Here is a 21,343-nt window from a genome sequence, read left to right as displayed (position 1 = left end):
GTTAGCACCAAGTCTGAGCATCTGGGTCCATCAGCTCAGGCAACAGAGCTCTGTTGCTTCGAGCTCCAAACAAAGTGAGCACTTTGAAGAGCTCCTTGTTAGGGTGAACATGAGAATCACTGCACTGTAATCCACACTGGGCTGGGGACGTACCCAAATGGCTTTGGTTTGTGGCTTGGATAAAAACAAGAGCGAAATATGCTCTAAAATTAGTTAGGGATCCCTGAAAAGTTTTGTGCATCTGCTTTTAGGAAGTTGGCGGCTGGGGAGCCCCATGGCCTGAGTGAACCACCGATGGCATTAAGGCAGCACAGCTGTTTACCATCATACGGAAAGAGGAAGTACACAGCAGTGAAATGTCCAGTTCCCAAACAGACTTAAAATATACCAAAGATCAGTGTAAGCAACTGTCACCAAGTGCTACATGAATGTACGGGGTGCTGTGGTTTGGAAGAGGAAGTGGTGGATGTTAGAGGGTCCATGGGAGTTTTTCAATAAAGCCACTGCTTGTACTTTCATCACTCCTTTTTTCTGTGGTACTAGATTTGACACAGCTGTTGCTTGCACAGTTTTTCTTTGAAGAGTCAGAAAATCCTAAAGCTGTCATTTAGTGAGTGATACTCTTCTATAAACTATCTGGACTTCTATAAATATTGCTGACTCCATGCAGGGCATCATTATCTTATCTTCCAGGGAACATCTCTAATCACAGTCTACCCGCCCATGTCAATCTAGGACACATCCAAGCCTTAGAAATAGCAGTGGAAAAATCATAAAATGTTCTAACACATGGAGTTGGCAGACAAGTGCCAGACAAGATCACAAACTGTGCAAAATGAACAGTTTGCAACTGAATGTGCTTCCCTCTTTCCCCCATCCAAGTGCTGGCTGACTCCTATGATGATTTCAAATTAATGCACTAGCCTTTTTTTCCTTCTACCTGAATTTCTCTTTAATCAGAGCTGCCTACTTGAAAGTATGTGCAGTGGAACATCTTTGGTTCCATGACCAAAGTGGTCTCGTAATTTCCATTATGAATTTACCAACAGTTTTCCAGTTAAAACAGGATGATGTTAGAATGGGTGGTGTCCGCTGTGCAACAACTGCAAGACCTAATTACAAACTCTTCATATGAGCAAGTAGTAAATAAGAATAAAGGTCAGAAAGAAGAAGTGGATGTTTCTATTCACCAGTATCTTAACTGAACCCACCATTCAGGAAATGAATTGTGAATGCCAGGGAAATTGTTTTATTTCCCGTTTGAACTATGCGTCTCCCTTAGTAAAGGTTATCCCTTACACTAGAGTTCTAACTGCAATATGTGAATTTGGGATAAGTTCATGTATCATTTTACGCTGGAGAGGGGCTGGAAACGGTTTTTTTGGGAGGATTTTGAGGTGTGGTTCTGTAATTTGGCTTACTTACAGAAATAGAAAAAAGAAGAAAAAGACCGGTATTCCCGGGTAGACCACACAAGTAAAGACACACCGCAGGCTCTTCCTGTACACCATGTATGTGATCTAGAACACCAGCTTGCAGTGTCTGGCTGAATACAGAAGTACTTTATCCTCAGCAAAGGCAAACATATGGCACTGGCACCATTCCAGGTAAACAGACTCACACAAACAAGATGATAAATACATGGCTGATGTTGATTGTCTCTGCTGTTAGTTATTATTTATGGAGCAACCTTGAAGTGTGATGGAATACAAGATTTGAAACTTTTTACTGCAGTAGTGGCTAGAACTTCAGAGGCATTTCTAGGTTTTCAACCTAGCCATTAGTTCACACTCTCTGCCATGTACCAACCTGGATAATTTTTCAGCTGTTCAGGTACCAATGAGATTATCGCTCCTCAGGAAGTCTTACTGCCTAGTATTCAGGGTATCAGAGTTGTCAAGGTATAGGTTTAGAGTTCTAAAATCCAGGGCTCTTATATTTTATTAAGTTTAGGAGTAATTCTTTTAATCATCCTTAGAGATATTCAGATGCTATTCTGGCGTGGTCCTGGGCAAACACGCTGCTGGTGGCCCAGCTTCAGCAGAAGCAGTGGAGGAGGTGAACCCTAGAGATCTCATTCAACCTCAGCCAACCTGTAATACCGTATTTCCTCTGACCTTGCTTCAGCACCTTTAAGCCACAATGAATTGGATCTGTAATTCCCACCACAGAGGTGTAACCTCTCTTGCAGTGCTTAGGAAGAATGCATAGCACTCAGACCAGGGGACGGGTGATGCTTAGAGTCAGAAAGGTACTGAAACACTCAACGTGAATTTGACAGTATAGTTGTTGTAGCAAGAGAAAAGTACCTATGTAGCTCCATGGGAAAAAAAAAAATGAACTTAGAACAACGAACCTGTGTCAAAATAACATCTGTTTTTTCTGTTTTCTGGTTTTGGGGGTTTTTTGTGGCGTAGGGTTGGAGGGTGGGCATTTTAAATATGGAAGCTTTTCAAAGGTTGAGATTTGACAGGGTTTTCTGAAGATCTCTGTATGCATTTTGAGATGGCTTCAATTCCATCTCACACATTTCAAGGTCCAGGTGCTTCAGAACATAGCCTGCCCAACTGATACCTTATAAATTACAAAGTGATTCCTGATGGGGTAGCAAACTCATAATAAGTTAACTTAGAAACTAGGACCAGAATCTAATGAGCCCATTCTTCAGTATAATTTTGTTCAAAAGTTTTGTGAAGGCATCTTTCATTATACATTCAACTTTGATAATTTGTAGTGATTGCTTAAAATTAACACTTCCTTCTGCTATCACAGAGAAGATACTCAAAGAAAATTTCTTAACATACCATATAGTCTTGCATTCATGTTCAGTATCACTGAAGTTGATTCCCAATGTGTATGTTTAGTAATTATGTTTAATATGCAACCATGTGAACAGATTAGTGACTCCTTACTGGAATTAAAATAACAGCAGGGAAGCCAAAATAGAAGTATAGATTTATTAGAGATGTTATCTAAAATACAATATTATTTTCCTTTTTAAATTAGAACATATATTATTTCAATGAAAAGGTATTTTGTATTATTTCTATGGTAATAACAACTTTTAAAGATAACATTTAATTTAGAACATTTTTAATTAAAAAACCCAACACTACCATTAAGACATAACTAAGGTTGTTGACAGTATGGGTAAAAATGCAAAACAGTCTCAAAAATATTTACATGTCAGTTTCTTAAAATCTAAGAAGTCTAATTCTAAATATTCATTTTGCTTAATTTTCTCAAAATACTTTTTTTTCTAAATAATAGCTAGATTCTGTATTCCTGTGCTTCTTACAAAGCTTCAAGTTATCGTTAGTTACGTGTACTATCACACCAGTGGATGAGGTTTCTTAAAATGGCTTATTTTGCTACCACCATATCCTCTCCCAAGCAGCCAACATCCTATTATACCAAAGTGTCAGTCGCAGTAATAGTCACCAAAATGCACACAGCCACCCACCCCCTGCCTCCCCCAACCCCACACCTTAAGAACCCTTTCCCATTTGGCCAAGAGCCTTTCACATTTCATTAGCTGGCATTTCAGATGCAGAGCAAAAGAAAGAATGGATCTGGGAGACAAGAAGTTGCCTGGGCACGCATGGCAAAGTTTGATTTGGGCTTAGCAAAAGGGGCTCCTCACAAACACAGCAATTCCTAACACTCTCAGCACTGAGGTTACTGGAAGGAAGCTCTGACTTCTCTGCTCTTCAAAGGCTGACATGGGCGCCAGTTGTCCACCATATGGCACACAGGCTCATTCTCAGCATTGAAGCAAAGGCCACGGAGTTTGCACATCTGTGGGAAAAGGCAAAAATATCCTCAAAAGTGTCCTCTCACTTCAGCAGGATTTTTCGAAACTACACATCTTGGTCTGAACCAGAGCTCCAACTAAACAGTTTTGCCAGGACCAGTAGTCTAGAGATGGCATCAGCACCCACGTGTCTGTATTTCATCCACACCATTTCCCGCCTCGACACAGGCACGAAATACCTGTCCACAAAATATCCTTGCAAGAACAACTGTGAAAGCCCAGAAAACAAGGACACAGGCACACATTTTCTGAACTCCACAAGCAAAGAGTTGTTTGTTCTTGATCCAGACCTGAGTTGAAATCCTTTCAGAGTCCTCTGCAAGTTGTACAGTTTTGGCTCTTTTTTTTTTTTTCAGTCCACTTGAAATAATAATAATTTTAAAAGGCCTTACCCTCGGGTCAAAATAAAGCTGTTGAATAAATTCAAGTTACCTTGATTTTCAAATGCTGTGAGAGGGGAAAACTGCTTCACATCAATAGGAGCATACTGTATAGTTGTGGTACTTGTTCTTAAAGTACAATTGGTGTTTGCACAATCTGATGTAACAAAAGCACCTTTATGTCTAAATAGGCATCTCCAAAGCTCATTAAAAAGACTGTGCCAAAATAGTAACCCACCCCAAAAATGATCTCACACAGAGAGGTGGAAGCGCTGATAAATGTATGTAGGTGGGAGATAGGATTTCCTACGAGTCAGGTTCTAGAACAGGAAAACCTCATTCAAGGAAAAATGTCCTCAGCAGTGATCTGTCTCCCCTGGACTTTACCTTCAGGACCAACCAGAACAAATTTCAGAGCTCAACCTCTGCCAGGAACTGCTGTGCCACTACAACAAATGATAACAGGCCTGCTACACCCTGTTGTTATATCCAGCTTCTATCTGTCTTTGGAAAACCTATCCATCTTAAACCTTGCATCAATACTCTGATACATGGTTTCTTGTTTTGATCAGTTTGAGAATGAAAAGGCAAACTGCCAGACAGTGTGGAAATGTTGATGGTAATAGGGAGGGATGAGTGGGGGAGAAACAAGTGGTGTCTTTTACCACTTGTAGGTGGTTGAAGTAGGTATAGTAGAAAAAACCCACTATTTTGGCGAGTGTGCTCCTGCCTTATAATAAGTGTTTGCAAGCTTGGAATTATCAACAGCAATAGGAATAGCCTGAAGTAAGTAAATAGGGTCAACATTAGTGCTCCCTTGCAGTTTACTAACGGCAATCAATCACTGCTATAGTTATTACTTCCAACAGTTACTCCTCATCACATATTCTATCTTCTATTATGTTAAGTTCCACAACGGCTCAGTTGCATTTTCTTTCACATCAGCAGAATAAACCCCCTAGAATTAGGTGCAGATTGTTAGCATCTCTGTCATCAATAACAGAGACTTAAGAATCTGAAGGTTAAACTAAAGCCCTTCAGGGCTAGTTTGTATTTATAGGCTCTAGAATCTATTTATAGCTCTCAAGCACACATATCTGAACCCAAGAATGGAAACTTGCCTATACGTAATTTCATTAATGGATGGCACAGAAAGCTAGGGCCAAGAGGGATTTAATCCGCACAAGCGTCCTCCTACTAGGAAGACTATCCTTCTCAGGCTGGTCAACAAGAGTATTTTCTTAGGCAGCAGACTTCTGGAATCTGCAAGTTTTGCCTCTTCCAAACAATGGGAGCTTTGTTAGCATCATCACAATTCTGCGTAGGACTTCCCAGTCTGTTCTGTGACAAATAGAACTTGCAAAAAGAGCTCTGTGCTGGAAAATCAACAGACCAACTACAGCTCTACATGTGAGACTGTGGATGCAGCACACGTGCTCCCCAGGTGCTTAGTAAACCTGGCATTTTCAGGGCAAGTACACCCAGAGAGGTGACTGCACGTACAGCGAACCTGCTGATGCTCACAACACACGCTAGACTAACTCCACATGTGCAGATGGTCCTTTCATGCATGCCTCAGTTTTCTGGATTTTTACCATACGACAGCTCTAACCATATATCCGGAAAATATCTGATACAATTTTTTAAACTTCCCTCCCCTATCTTCCCTAGATGTCCAAATAGAGGACAGCCTTACATTCTCCAGCAAACTTTACATCCACAGGCAGCAGCGTCCTGTCAGAAGAGGATTACCACTTCAGATAGGTATTTCTGACATGTGATGCTAGCTAATACCCTGCACAGCTCTGCAGTAACACTGCCACTTCACAGATCACCTAATGGGCTGAACTGAAGCCATCAGTGTAACTGCAGTACACATCTACTGGCACCATCCATTGGAAACCTACCTGCTCAGAGCTCACAGTGATGGGCTCCTTCAGAACGTGCCAGGTCACACATTCAAGCAGCGGTGGAGTGGTCAGTGAGCCAGGGTATGTCCAGTAGTCTCTGCATGCAGGAAGGAGTCCAGTGGGGTCAAAATTTGTGAAGGAAGCTTGCTTTCCCTACGATAAAGTAAGCAGATGGGCTGATGTCAGGAAGAGACCACAACACACACTGGGATTGCAGTAGTGAGGTCTCCTAGGGAAGCTCTGTATTTGGAGGAAGGCAGAAATGGAATTTGGCATCAAGTGTTGCATGCCAACTGTAGTATATTTGGGATTAAATACTCTCAGCAATGTATTTCTTACAAGATTTTCAAGATATTGTTTCTCATACCAGATGCTGCCTTTATGTTCCTTGGTCTTAGAGATAAGATTTGACCTTGCTTGAAAAACAGTGAGATTTCAGATGCCACATACATTGATTGCACTGGCAACACAGAACCTGTGAGACCTATTGAAGAGCCCATTGCAGTAAACAACAATATCCATTTACCTCAAAGGGAGCCTGATGAGAAAGATGACAGCACAGTCTCCTTTTTTACCTTTCCTGTCCACATTTCTCATTGGTACAGGCCTTTACCCACTATGAAGGTACCTAATTACTCACTAAGTACTTTTAGTTTCTCATTACTCAGCACACTAAGACCACATACAAACTATACACAATATTTAAAATACAGAAAGCCTTTTTTTCCGTAAATTATATATCCTGATCAAACTGTTTATCTAAACTCTCTCTCTAGAAACAGCCAAGAGAAGCATGTTCTCTTGGAAAAAGGAAATTGAGGCCACAGATGCACAGATGAGGGGAAATGCCTTTTCCATCTGTTACCACCGACTAGAAAGGGAACCTAGGAAAGTACTTCAGATTAGGAAGATAAATCCTACCTTACAGGTTTAAATACAGTTAAAAGACAGAGAAATCTAGTCACAAAAATAGGAAATGATCACCGTTTCTAGTACTCCACGCTCTCTACCTCAACTTCATTCCAATCTGTTTTGTTTTTAGGATTATGAGTGCCTGCACTGATGGCAGGAAGGTTTGTTTTACTTTCATACATGCAGCAGGCTGGAAGAAATTAAAAAAAAAAAAAATCTACTTTCTAAAGAAGGTAACATAGCGCAGTTGTGATAGGTGTCAATCACTGCAGACAGAAAATGTTACCTTGGTTTGAATGGAGCTCAGAGCATCCACAACCTTCTGCATCTCGGGCTTGGCATTTCCCACCTGTAACACAAACCATATGAAAATGAAAATCACCAGGCATTCTCATTACACCTTAGTTTTCTGTTACAGCTCTTAAGGAAACTTTTTTCCAGCGGCATTTCATTACATAATAGGAGTATTACAGCATAAGAGACTAAAACAGTCTCTGTAAAATCATGCCAGTTGACAGTGAGCACAAACGGGTCAGCCAAGGACATTGGACAGAATAAAGCTATTTTCATTTACAGTGTGTGGATTTATTTTTGGACCTAAGCTGTTCTTCTTTTATGGAAGTCACACGCCTAATAAAATAGTCACCCTCAGTGAGGCCATGATGGAGTACTACATACTGCTGGAGCACAGACACCTCCTCCAGCTAGCTGTGGAGGCAATTCAACTAAGACAAAACACTCTGGCCATTTAACAAAGACAAGAAAAGGAAAACAGGTGCTATTTAGGCTGGTCACACTGCAGATTCATACACACATAACTTGGTCAGTTATGCACATCCCCTTTCACTTGTAAGAGTTATGGTAGCATCACTGTCTTGATGAAGGCAAGAATGCTGCTACAGGGCTGCAACACTGATGGATGGCAGTCATAGTCCATGGCTAGTGTACAGCTTTTATAGGTAAAGTAAGGTAAGAATTTGGAGCACCACCTAGTTGGCTATGGATTTAGGCAGTATAACACAATGCTGCCTTATTCTCTGTTTTCTGCTCTTAGGTTCCCCCCCACAACACAATGAACATGATGGACAAATAATACAAAAGAAAAAGTTCAACAAACCTTCATGAAGATGCCCACCACAGCTAAACCATCAGGGTGCTTCACAGCTTCAGCAAATTTACCATATTTTACATTCCAGTGAACAATATGGAGCTAGGAGCAAGAAAACAAGAAGCACCTGTGAAGATGATATTCCATCCAGAATACTTCAAAAATGAAGATGCAGGGAAGTAATTTATTAAAAGCAAGATGGTGTTTTACTGCTGAGGTTTGAAAGCTTTTGTGTATCGTTAAGAATTTGTTGAATTATTTATCTACATTGAAGGTTCATTTATTCAAAGAGATTTCTGTAATGTATTTAATTTTGCTTCTCAGTCCTATTTCCAGATGAGTTTTAAAGGCAAGCTGTGGCTGTATCATTCTGCTTTTCATCTAGTGAAGCTCCTGTTATCTTCAGCATAAGTTTTTCTTCACTTACAGCCTGCAGGATTCTGATGTAGTACTTTAATGCTATATATCCTGGAGTTCTTACCACATTGACATACATCATCAATGTCAGAAGAGGCAGGGGAGACACATTAACTATAGATTTGACTCACAATTTGAAAGGTTTTTTTTTTTTTAAATCAGTCCTGTCCTTTTCTGGAAAGACTTGGAAAAGGATATGAAGTGAGTCTCCAGGTCATGTTAGCCAGGACCTTACTTTCTTTTTAATTTCCGAGTTATTTTTAATTTAAGTTCATCAGGCTGTTTCCCCACATCTGCAAGTCAAGTTGAACAAGTAATTATGGTACTGTGTAAGACAGAAGGCAGTTTCAAGTTTCTCACATAAGACAAAAGCTACTTCTATCTCATGAAAAAGCAGCAGAGCCAATGAATTTGTGGGGCCATTTTGTTTATCTGTCAATGCAAACCACAGGTATGTTCCACAAATGTGTACTTATGAATATATTTTGTAAGTCTGTCGCAGCACCCAGAGGTAGATTCCTGAACAGGGGACAAGGAAAGGTGGGATGCAAGGCACTGAAGTCACTCAGTTTCTGTAGTCAGACTGTAAAATGGAGTCTAAGTGCTCCGAGGGACAGCTGGAGTCACAAGGGTATCACAAAGAATGCCTGTAAAATCTCACTTTGCTGTCTGCCCTCTTCACAGCCCTTCATTCTTTGCTACCAAAATATGAAAATATCTGCCCCAAAATTATTCTGCTGCTTTTATAAATACCTCTGATGTTAAAAATTGAAGCCAGGAAAAGAGGATGTGTATGTACAGAGGTGCTGCAATTCTATTTCTTCGTAATTTCCAAGAGTCACTGAGAAAGCAGGGAAAAAACAGGTATTATTAATGTGGGGTTTTCTGCTTCACTTTGACATGGAGTAGCTGAGAAAAGTATTGCAATTCTAATCTCTGCTCTTGCAAGGAGTATGTTCTAAGGTGGCATCGTACCAAAATCTTCTATGGTAACCTCCTCCTATGAAGATCTGTAGAGAAGGTGCTACTGTGGTGAAAGACCTAAAAAAACCCCCACCTCATTATACAAAGAAGACTGGAGAAGGTAAAGCATGTCCTACCTCTGCATCATACTTCACACCATCCACAGTGTGCTCAGATCCCTGGCCATCACAGGATCCCCAGTGAATGTGAAACTGCACCAGCCTGTAGACTCCATCCAGTGCTCCTCCTTGCAGCACTGCAAAGCAAAGAAGCTTTATTAGCAACCCCCATAACTTTTGTTATCAAGTCTCCCTTCAAACTGAAACAGTTATCTCAAGTCTTCCACGTGATCTACAGTTCATTGCATGCTGCCATGCTACTCCAGATCATCCTCAATGGTACATTACTGCAATACACCAAAATCAATAATAAATGCATAAAAACATAAGTGACTTTACAGTGAGCATCTCATCAGCAATTTAACAGGCATGCTAGTATTACAAGTGATGAGGGAAGATGTAACTTTTCTGTCACCAAATAGATAAAAAAAAGCCCTTTGTAAGAGGCCCACACAGAATTACTCTAAGGAAGTACATTTGAAGACCAAATCATCTTTCATGTACTCTGTCCTTTCATTTTAGACATTTCATCCATTTAGGCCTTAATCCTGCAAATCCTGTGGAAGATTAGGTTGAGTGAAATGTTTTTGGCTCCAAATTAAACCTGAACACCTGTTAGCAATGGGTTGTAGCAAGGTAAAGCAACAAGCACAGGACAAGACAGTGCAGAGATGTGAATTCAAATCTCTTGTCCTTCCCGTTGTGGTAAAAATGGCAATGCCTACATGGGCAGATTTTTTTAAACATGGATTGGAAACTAGTTGCTTATTTATGCTCTCCATTATGTGGCACTACTTGTGCTATGGGACTGCTCCAAGTGAAGTGCCCAGCCACACTTTGAATTCTACAAGAGCAAGCTCCCTTATTCTGTTTGTTAGTTTTACCCTTCTACCCAAACTGTGACCAATCACCATTACGATATGCAGGATCAAGCCCTACCATTGCAAAATGCTCAGGCCACAGACAATGTCTCCTCCAGTGCAGCATAAAGCACAGAATAATAACAAATAGTTCTATTAAACAGAGCTATTTATCTAAGCTATCAGAGCAAGGTTTCACACTAGTTTGTGGTTTGGTTGGGGATTTTTTTCTTTTATTTTTTTCGCCTGAGCATCTCAAATCCGAATTCAAAATTATAACTTTAAGTTATTAATATTAAAAAATTTAGAAACAAAAAGTAACTTAAAGTGTTAGGATATTTTTAAGAGACCAATTTCTCTCTGTAAATATATATAATAAGTGACAGAAGAGTGTTGACATCAGATATTACATGTAAGTGTGCTCTGTGTATGTGCCACAAAATGATTCTGTGGAGTAAAGATGCTTTCCTCTCAGTCTGCGATTAGTCTAGACACTAGCACAATACGTGCATGTGTGAAAACATACATCAAATGCTGATTGGAAAAGGTGGCTGCATGTTCAGGTTTGAAAAAGTCCCATTATATACAAGCATGGACAACATCAGCCATGGATATAAACAGTAAGGTGAGAAGGATTTCACTAAAAATTTGCAATACATGAAAACAAAATAAGATTTCTTAAAAATACATTAGTTTCCACCAGTGCTCCCTACACATGCAAAATTTGGGTTCACTGGATAAATCTTGCATTTGCCTGGGGCTCCGCTGGTAAATATATTTAGAAGTCTCCCAACATGTATTTTTATTTGAAAATCACGAATCTATGTTCCACTGCAGCCTTTGTAATTTCCAATACTGTAGCCAACAGACTAGGACTTGCCCTACCTACTTCCACACTGTGTGATCCAAAGAAGAATGGCTACTTAAAGTAATCAAATAGGAACATATCTTACTCTACTTTTACATTTCTGCATGTGCTAGTTGCCAAGAAGCATAACTGTTTTAAGCACAAGACTAAAAATCTGAGTACTTTTTTTAGAATGGCAGCTGTAAATGGGCATTAGCTCCTTTTGGAAATGAAGTAACTGGTTCCTGTGTCTTTACAGATGCAAAATCATTTAATCCATACAATATTGTGTCTCATTTTAAAATGATGCCATGGAGTTGCAAAGTTTCAGTTCCTTTAGCTCGTGGTCTTGCTGGTCCTTGCAGATATAAGTGGACTGAGGTTCCACCACTCCTTCACCTCAGAAAGCACTAGCACAGCACAGGTTAATCTGCCATTATTAATCAATGGAAAGCATGCTGAAAAGCAGAAACATGCAACGTTCTTGAATTCATTTACAGTGTTATTTCTCTACACAAAGTTTGCTATAGTCTCAAAAACCCAAAAGATGCAGAAAAATCTCTTTGCAGTTTTTGCTTACTTTTCTCATTCTGTGGTTCTCAAATCCAGCACTAGCTTATTTTGACTCACAGCAGAGCATTCAAAGAAAGTAATAATTAGATTAGTGTGAATGAATACAAATTCAGCAGGCTTAATTACAGAACAGCCCTCTTGTTCTAGCCTACGTTAAGCAGTTATTTTATTTTTACTACTTCTCAGCCTTTCCAAAGAAGTAAAATTTAAAACTAAACTTAAAAGGCAAAATAGAAATGATAGAACTGCTTTTTTCTCCAGAACAAGCTTTTTAAACCATAAATAAATGTTACCAGCTTTTGCAACATAGAAGTTCAGAGAATCAGAACAACATTCACACCAGCAACTTCCCTGTCTTTGTTCCATGTGACAGGAATATCAACTCGAGGCTACATTGAAAAGAAGCCTAACCTTTCCATCCCCTTTTTAAAAAGGATGGGGAAGTTCTGATCCATATTGGAGCACTTCATCATTAGCTCCCTTACTTTTGAAATTAGTATTAGTGAAAACCATCCTGAAAATACGTATGTAGCTGTGATCCCTTCTGTTTTATAGCACAGCTTCAGATGCAATGCTGTCTGAAGACAGCACAAGATGAGCTGAAAAAAAGTTATTTTCTCACAGATTTCATCTACTCAAGACAGTTTACATCATAACCTGGTCTTGTGTTACAGCCTGTCTACGTGACAGCTTGACAGTGCCCTTTTTTCTTTTCCACTATTAGATACATTAGACAAATTTGGAGCTACTTTCTTTAGATTAAGAAATGGTAACTGTTTTCCCATTACCATTTTATCTTCTACCCTTTACTGGAGAAGTTATTGTAGTATAACATCCAGTAATTATATTTCACTGTTAAATGATCTCGTAACATGGCCTGAATTAGGTGCATGTAAGTATTAGCAGCACTAATTCAGAAAGTCAAATAACCACACAAACTCTTCCATTTATGTGACTTATACCAACTGTGGGATTTCTTGGATACAGAAGGTGAAGTTGATTTGACTCCATTACACTTTCTTGGGATATCTGAAAACACACAGAAATCAAAGGGCATTTTGTTGTGTCTGGTACAGCTGTTTACTGAGGCTACACACCTTCCCTCTTCTATTTAAAGGCAAGCTGGTGGGCAGTCATCCTTCCAATGTAAAACAGAACAGCCTTGTAAAAAATACTGTGGACCACTGCATACCTTTTTTCAGAAAGTGGCAGCATTCACATCTAAATTTTTGCAGGAATACTGTGGGAATTACTGCTATTCAGCTAACTCCCATGGGATGCTCTCTATACAGAGCAAAAGACTAATAAAACTCATCAAGCCAATAAACATGTCAATGGAATTATCAAAATGGAGGAACTACATGATTGTTTAATGAGTTAGGTTGATTTCCTTCCTGTCATACAACTTAGTGTGACAAGAAAAAATGTTACTGTAAAGTTTGTTAATCTGAGAAAATGCAGAATGAGAAAGTGTTCTTCAAATGACAATCATTGACAACAAAGCTCCTTCCAGTAGCTGAAATAATTGGTCCACTAGAGCACAGTAGATGTCCAAAGCTCCAAACTTGGAGAATTAATTCTAATTGAGATTCTGCCAAACAAAAACCCAACAGCAGGACATTTCAGGCATCTACCTTTGAGAACAGCCCTCTTGCACACACATTGCTTTAGCGCAAAGGAAACCATGATGTCTATCAGCCTCCAGTAGATGTGCACATGTGAATAACATTCTAGGAATATATTTATGTAAACATATGCATAGTACATACTTTAATGTTAATATTTTGTAAGCTTTTGTGTATACAGAGACATCTGTACAATGGAAAACAGAACTTGAAGAGACAAAGCAGATGAAGCATTACTTGAGGAAAGAAAAAAACCTACTTGAGCACCATGTACTGTTAATGACATGAAAAAGGTTCTTATGAGGATGCTCAGGAATTAGCCTTGTGTTCTTACGCAAGGATGGGCTTTCTCATCTGGCAGACTAGAGTTCAGTTAGGGTGAGTTGTCACTTCCATGAAACGTGGAGTACAAAGAGTCACATTTCGTGAGATGTTTCCTTCTTTATGTTATCTCTTTCAGACATTCCTCCTAGGACGTTGTATCATGACAAGCAAGAAAAGCAAGAAAAGCATTGAATCATCTGACTGTAGGGCTCATATTTACAGAAAACATCTGTAATTGGTTTCACTATGAGGAAAAAAAAATTGGTATATGAGGGAAAAAAAACCAAAACAAACCTACTTCTGACCTTGCTAGAAATTTAGCCTGATAAGGCTACAAGGATGTTCCACAGAGATAGACCAGAATGAAACAGCTGCCAGAACACAGCCAGTCTGAAGACGTGTCTATCTGCAGCAGGTCAGTGGTTCCAATTCACCTCAGTTGAACTATTTCATTCAGACTGGGCAGCAGCCAGAAAGACTCTGACCTGCTTCAGGATACAAAGTCATTTAGGTTCTTAACATTCCTCCAACTGCCTGGGACAAGTAGAGCTTATTTCTCTTGTAGGTTCTTAAACAGAGATTCTCTGAGAATCGTAAGATGCTGTACTGAGTCTGTGACCAGCCTTCAGCCCTCACATGTCACACTACATAGGCTGACAACAATTTAGGAACCAAGCCGGAAGCATTAAAATTCTCTTGAAAGTAACAATTGGTTTAATTTCTGATAGTAATACTTAAATACTAATCCAGTGGCTGCTTACTGTACTGAAAATTGTGTATTGGACAGTGATCATACTACGTTGAGATCTAATGACCGACTAACAAACTCAAGGTGTGAGCATTGCCTCTAAGTATGCAGCAGTCCCTCACGCCTGTGAGTAAATAAACAAATTATCAGCTGGGAAGAGTGTTAATCATGACATCTGGCACACAGCTTCATTACATCTTAAAAATAAACTTTTCCAAGTGGCCCCAGCTGATAACAGCTGCCTAGTTTCTCCTGGTTTTGCATTAAAAGCGCCTCTAGAGGACGGATTTGGCAAAAGGGAAGGAAGTTTCCAGGATTCCTAAATGCATAATCCAGGTCAAATTTCTGCTCAGAAGTTGCATGTTAAGATAAAACAAAGAAACAAACAACCCCTACCAACAAACAAAACACACAAACAAAAAAAACCCCACCAACAAACCAACCCCACCCCAGTGTAAATGGAGAAGGGCACTTCTGTGTTCTGTAAAGAAACTAAGACCTGAAACACGCAGGACTGATCTCAAGTCCTCTCATCTTCCTTTCCAGTTCCTGGAAATACTGGAGCTATTCAAGTTACTTGTTTACACACACTTTACAGCTTCTGGTGATCCCAGTTACAGGAAAAATGATTTAAAGATCACATGCCCTTGAAACCTCCGACATTTTAGCCAAGCCATGCACAACATTACTTGTGACATAAGCAGGTGTCTGAATACAGTCCCCTGCACCTATAATCAATCAGTTCTCTTATTTCTGATCCCAAAGGATCAAGACATTCACTGCTTAAGTTATATTGCACTGTGGACCTTCAATCCATGATCCTATACTGATGACATGCAGTATTATTCTGGCACAGCTAATATTATATCTTTGGATCTGGTAAGCCTAAAAATAGACCAGTAGCAGTGACTTTAAGAGTTGTGCCTTAAAGACAGCAGACCTACATATTTGTGCTTCCATTTACCAATTTAGGTGGCAGCGTAGGAAAAGAGCAACAGTGGCACTACTTTCAAAGAAAATATCTGCCAACAGAGCGGTGCTAATGCATTGGCTCTTCAATAACCACTGTAACAAAATAGATTAGTTTATTTACAGTGAGTCATAATTTAAGACAGCTGAAGTGTACACATTAATATTTACAAGTATAGAAAGAATCAAGTAACATATTGGATTACAACTACTGAAAGACTCTCAAGGGAAGCTAGCAACAAGATGAATACAGTATTTTCATTTTCAAGGTCTTCTCATAAATTTTAAGTTCTACTATGACTTAATATTTGCAAAAATGTCAGATTTACTTGGGACACTGACTTGAATTTCAATAGTCTTTCTAGCTCAGCAGCAAGGAGAAGGAAACAATTAAGAGACTTACCCACTAGAATGAATTACCAGCACATTTTGTAATGTCTCTAGTTTTTCACCATAGTTGCAAATCACTTCTGTCAGGTTCTACAGCTAAAATATGGTATTCTAACATTCTTGTTATAGAATAAATTCATGGCTGATTGACTTCTTTCTTTTATAAGTTCATCAAACACTTGATCAGAAAATACAGAATACATAATCTACTGCTGTGAACATGTCTCATTTGAATTTCAGAACTTAGATAAATTCTCAAACATTTTCTGCGAAAACTCACACAGAACACATTTTACATATGTTACAAAACCTTTCAGGCTCTTGAGGGTTTTTTGAGTGAACTCACATCCTGTGGTTTTATGGCTCTGAGAAGTCACTGTTTACTTCTGTCTTCTAAAGTGAGGGAAACAATATGCAAGTCCTTACAGAAGACTAGAATGTGCAATGTTTAATATGATAAAAGAAGTACCCTTAATGAGACTCTGCTATAAATTCCTAGATTACAGTAACCTCATTTTAAGAATTATCATCACCACATACTTCACTCATGCATGTACGGTCTGGTCCCATTAGAAGAGTGGATGAACCTGAATTCAAAGTTTTATTCCCAGTGACACTGTTTTTCTGTCAAAGTTAAGAAGAAATTTAAAAAATTAAAGAATCTTAGAGATGAATCCCTATAAATACTTCACCTTCCACTACTATTAAAAGACAGTGGACATGCAAATTAAGAAAGCAACTGCAAGAACGGAAGGAGAAGACTGACAAAGTAACAACTGAAAGGGGAAGTTCACAGTTCAGTTTCTACACACAAACCCAAGAAAGCATTCCAAAAGGCTCCAAGGATATAAGATAGAATACTATATTATGGAAGGGACAAACATGGAATTTTTCCAAACAAAAAATGTTCATAAACATGGCAAAGCTGGCTTGTGACTATCCTTTCCATACACCATTTCTACCAACTTGTAACTGTGAAATATGAAGGGGATTCACTTTGGGAATTAACAGAGCCTTTACAAGTATATTCTGGAGTCTAACAGCTGTCACACAACCCAAGACAGTTGCTACAAGAACTGAAATCAAAGATTTGGAGGTAATTGCTTAGGAAGAGAGTTTTTCTGAGCATTGTTAGTAACATCTAGGCATATGTAAAAAAAATTAACATGAAAGTAAAACAAAGTCAGGTTCCAAAGCTATCAAAAAATCAATATAATTTCTCTGGTAGAAATTCATTTTAAGAGAAGACTGTATAGGTCATAAGCATAATTACAACCTGAATCAAGAGTTATGTCTTTAAAGCTCCACCGATTAATAAAGATATCTTCTGAAAGCAAAGAAGAAAACATTTTCTTCTGTGAAGTTACATCAGTCACATAAATTGCACATAAAGTTATTTTTGTTGAAAAAGCTGAACTTCTATTTTGCTTTCTTACCCAAAGTAATATAGATATTTTAAGGAATTCCAATTTTTCTTTTTGTTTTTCACAAATATGGGCAGAAGCTTCATACAACTTTCCTGATGCATACATGTAATGTAACAAATATACATTCTGAAAGAAAAATACCAAAATTTTTATTATTCTTATATCTACTTGTTCTTAATTGTGATCAACATTATCCACATTACATATTTTCTGAATCAAAGAAGTAAGTAACAGCTGTTTTCAGAGCATACATGTAATGTAACAAATATACATTCTGAAAGAAAAATACCAAAATTTTTATTATTCTTATATCTACTTGTTCTTAATTGTGATCAACATTATCCACATTACATATTTTCTGAATCAAAGAAATAAGTAACAGCTGTTTTCAGAGCATTTTATCCAAATATACATTTTAGCTTTCTTACCTATTTTTATTATGCTACTACTACCTGTTTGGGGTTTTTTTTTAACCGCAAGAAATCATTCTGTATACTCAGAAGAGCAGGAGTGATCAAACAGACATTAAGACCTAGAACTGCTGTTCAGTTTGCTTCAGTGTCATTAGTTACAAGGCTGAAGATTCTTAAGGAAATGGATCTACTTTGCGTGCAGTTACTCATCTTGAAGATGATTCACAAACAGTGATCTTATTACTTCATTTTGCACCTACTACTACAGATAATTCATTACCACATATGGGACAGCTCACAGAAACAAGCAATACAACCTGTGGGAAGTATTTTCAGGGTATTATTCCATTGTCTTCTGTAAAAAATACCAGCACATCACATAAACTCAAATAGCTTCTCCTTGTCACTGCTGTGTGATGTCTAACCAAGAACTGGGGATGCATGTTTGAGTCTCAAATTCAGAATCAAGCAGATACAAGTAAAAGACAGCTCTATTTTGTGTAAGGAAAGTAGGTTACCTAGTTAACAGCATACAAATGAAGCCATTAAGTGTGCTGCCAGGTAGATTCTAAGCACTGTAAATTTCAGTAGGAAGTCTAGTACTGAATGATCCACCCTTACCTAGCTTCACAGAAATCTGTTTAGTGGTTTTTTTTTCTAAAGAATAATAATTTTCTGATTCACTAATAGAGATACTGAGAATATTTCTGCTTGCATCTCCTATCCTCCCACTCTGAAAGCTGTGTCACTGTGTATTTGTCAAAGGATCCCTGTCACAGATGTTCTGGTTCTGCACTGACTTCTCATAAAAAGCATTCTTTCTACAGACGTTTCTTTAAATTATTTTATGTTTCTGCCATTTTTTCCTCACAACCCAATTTTCACAGTTCTTTCCAGACTTAGGCACACACAAAGTGAACACAATAGTTTCTTATTCTGTGGAGACCTGAACCTGATTCCTTTGGGCTCAGTGAGAGAAGGATGGCAGCAAGAGCAGACTTGCATGTATATGGTACAAAAAGAATACCTTTTTTTGTACTCTGGATCATCTACCTTATTCTCCATGACACTGTTATTGAACATGATGCAGCTCCTTTAGCTTCCCAGGGTTTCAGAAAAATAAACACTAAGAGGTCAGAATACCTTTTTCCTCTCTTTTTAAAATCCATACAAATATTAATGTTGATGCTCTTTGCAAATTATATATGGACCTATGTGTATTTATGCAACTGTTAACACTTATATCTGACCACTTAATATTGTTCAGCATAAAGACTATAATTAAAATACAAAGTCAAATTCTTAAGAGCACTGCTGAATGTCTGTTATACTGTTGTATTACATTAGTTACAAAAATCTCATATTTTCAGTAGGCACAGATCATTTGGTTTCAGCACCATTCCCTAAATGACATGGCCAACAAAACACTTAGGAAAAATAGGACACTTGCTCAAGCAAGTTAAATCAGGCACTGTCCATAGAGAAGGCAGTGACTTACAACAGGATTGTTTTTGTTGTCGAAATTAAAAATAAAGGCACATTCATTGTGGCAGGGCGATCATTTCTGCAAATGCAGCCAGATGAAAAACTACAGTTAAAGACAACCTACTAAACCCTTGTTGCAAGGACAGCTTGGATTCAGTCTGTCCATCAGAAAGGCCATTCCTTTCAGTAAGGATTACTTATGGTTTGCTGGTTTCAGTGCTTTATTTCACCACACAACACAATGAACAGCAAGACACTGTGGACCGACCGCCTGCGACAAACTTTGTAGGAGTGCATCAGACACTTTATCTAGAAAGCCCAGCATCAAGAAATTTCAGCGATAATGGTTTTTTTTGAATTACAAAAGAACAAAGAGGTATTTTCTAATCACTCCTCTGTTTCTGTACTAACCTGGGAGCATACTGGCTTCAGAAATGTGAAATAATATTTTGATAACCAAAGAAAGTATTTCCAAACTATTTCCACTTCAAATTGTTAACTGTAATCCTTTGCTATTCTAAGGCAAATTTTTCCTACAATGTATTTTGCCTCTTCTTTTAACCATTTATCAGTAGCTTATGTCAACCTATGCCTAAAATTATTCTTGTTAAATACTTTTAAACTTTTTTCTTTCCACAGCCAAGCCCTTATCCAGATCCTTTTGATTTATACAAAAATAAAACAATTCACTTCACTGGAGTTTAGCTGCTCAGATAGCCTTAGTTTTCTTTTAACAGGATCTCAGTCTCCTGTTTGCTGAATCCTCACCTTACAGAAGCCAGAACATTTTGGTATGTTTTCATCCTTAGAAAACCTTTACGGATTTAGTGTATGTTTTAGTAGGAATCTTAGTAGCAATTTCTGCGATTCTCCTCCTGCACACGAATGTGAGGTCTCACCTGACTTGTCAGAAGAATCATCAAACTCCACATTGAAGGAGTGCCCGTTGTTGACGATGCTTCTGGCCGTGCTGGCATCATAACTGAAACTGAGAGGCTTCAGAGAGGAGTCATACTTGGCGGACTTGCTGCAAATGTCAATAGGGGACTGGCGCTCTCCATTGGCGATGGGAAAGTGCTCATGCCAGTGAGCGGGTCCTGCAAGACAGCGGAAAGAAACTCAGTGGGAAACATAAAGTTCGGGGGATATAAACGATAACCCTCCCTCTGGGAAACGGATGTTCAAAACACCAGCCTTTTAACTCCCACTTGGGAGGGCTGGCGGCAGCGGCAGCACAAGCGAGCGAAGATCCCACCTGGGCACCGAGGCACCCGGCAGCCTCACAGCCTCGGTGGCCGAGGCGGGAGCTGTACCGGGGAGTCCTCGGGGCGACCCTGTCCTGTGGAGTAGCGCCCGTCACTCCCTTCCCGAAGTAAAGGAATGTCACCAAGGAAGCAGGAGATGCGCCAGCACAGCGTGCGGAGCGCCGGACGGGCTGCCCGGGCGCAGGTGCATTTCAAGGTTACGATAAAAAAGCGCCACCGAGCTCATTGCCGCTTCGAGCAAGGGCTCCGCGGGGCAGCAGCGGGCACGTTACGGGCGCGGCTACCGGGGACCTGCCGGCAGGTGTCCTGCACCGCCGGGCACTCACACTCACCGTCGTGGCTGCCGTATCCCCAGTGGTGGGACATGGTGCGCGGCCCTGCTCTGCCTGCGGAGGCTGTCACAGCGCCGTGGCCCCAGCACGCTCTCAGGAGCTTTTATAGGCTCCCGCCAACTCCATGCCCTTCTCGGCGGCCGGAGGAGGGGAGGGGAGTGAGGGCGAGGGCGGAGGGAGATTCCGCTGGGGGCGGAGAGAGCGGTCCCTTATAATCCGCGGTCGGCGGCGGAGCTGTGGCGGGCCCGGTGAACAGCGCCCTCCGCAGGCGGGCGGGCGGCGCTATGCGGTCCGGTGCGGCCGCGGGCAGCCTGGGCCGCCCCGCGCGCTGCCGCCCTCCTTCCGCGCATCGCGCACCTGCGGGCGGTGCGCGGGCACTGCGGGGCGCCGTGACCTTGGGAGGTGCCGGCGGCTGGGCCGAGCAGCGTGCCGAGAGCCGGTGCGGGGCGGGCGGCAGGTGCG

At 39.9% G+C, this 21,343-nt stretch overlaps 1 protein-coding gene across 2 annotated transcripts; it reads right to left on the bottom strand.

The window, feature by feature from the left end:
* Positions 1–2,943: 2,943 nt before the first annotated feature.
* On the bottom strand, positions 2,944–21,020 carry LOC125317247 (carbonic anhydrase 2). Of its 2 annotated transcripts, XM_048286977.1 has the most exons (7): positions 20,882–21,020; positions 20,184–20,381; positions 9,642–9,760; positions 8,134–8,226; positions 7,303–7,365; positions 6,102–6,257; positions 2,944–3,798 (listed from the first exon to the last, which is right to left on the bottom strand). In XM_048286977.1, the coding sequence occupies exons 1-7, from the start codon at positions 20,913–20,915 to the stop codon at positions 3,679–3,681; spliced, it is 783 nt and encodes a 260-aa protein (XP_048142934.1). In that variant the 5' UTR covers positions 20,916–21,020; the 3' UTR covers positions 2,944–3,678. The 2 variants fall into 2 exon arrangements, with proteins under 2 accessions (XP_048142934.1, XP_048142935.1); XM_048286978.1 differs by lacking the exons at positions 20,184–20,381; positions 20,882–21,020 and adding an exon at positions 11,911–11,930.
* Positions 21,021–21,343: the final 323 nt, after the last annotated feature.

The sequence above is a fragment of the Corvus hawaiiensis genome, chromosome 26 (assembly GCF_020740725.1).
Source record: "Corvus hawaiiensis isolate bCorHaw1 chromosome 26, bCorHaw1.pri.cur, whole genome shotgun sequence".
NCBI classification, from domain to species: Eukaryota; Metazoa; Chordata; class Aves; order Passeriformes; family Corvidae; genus Corvus; species Corvus hawaiiensis.
Note: the sequence above shows the minus strand (reverse complement) of the source record. Positions and strands in the feature narration are given on the sequence as shown.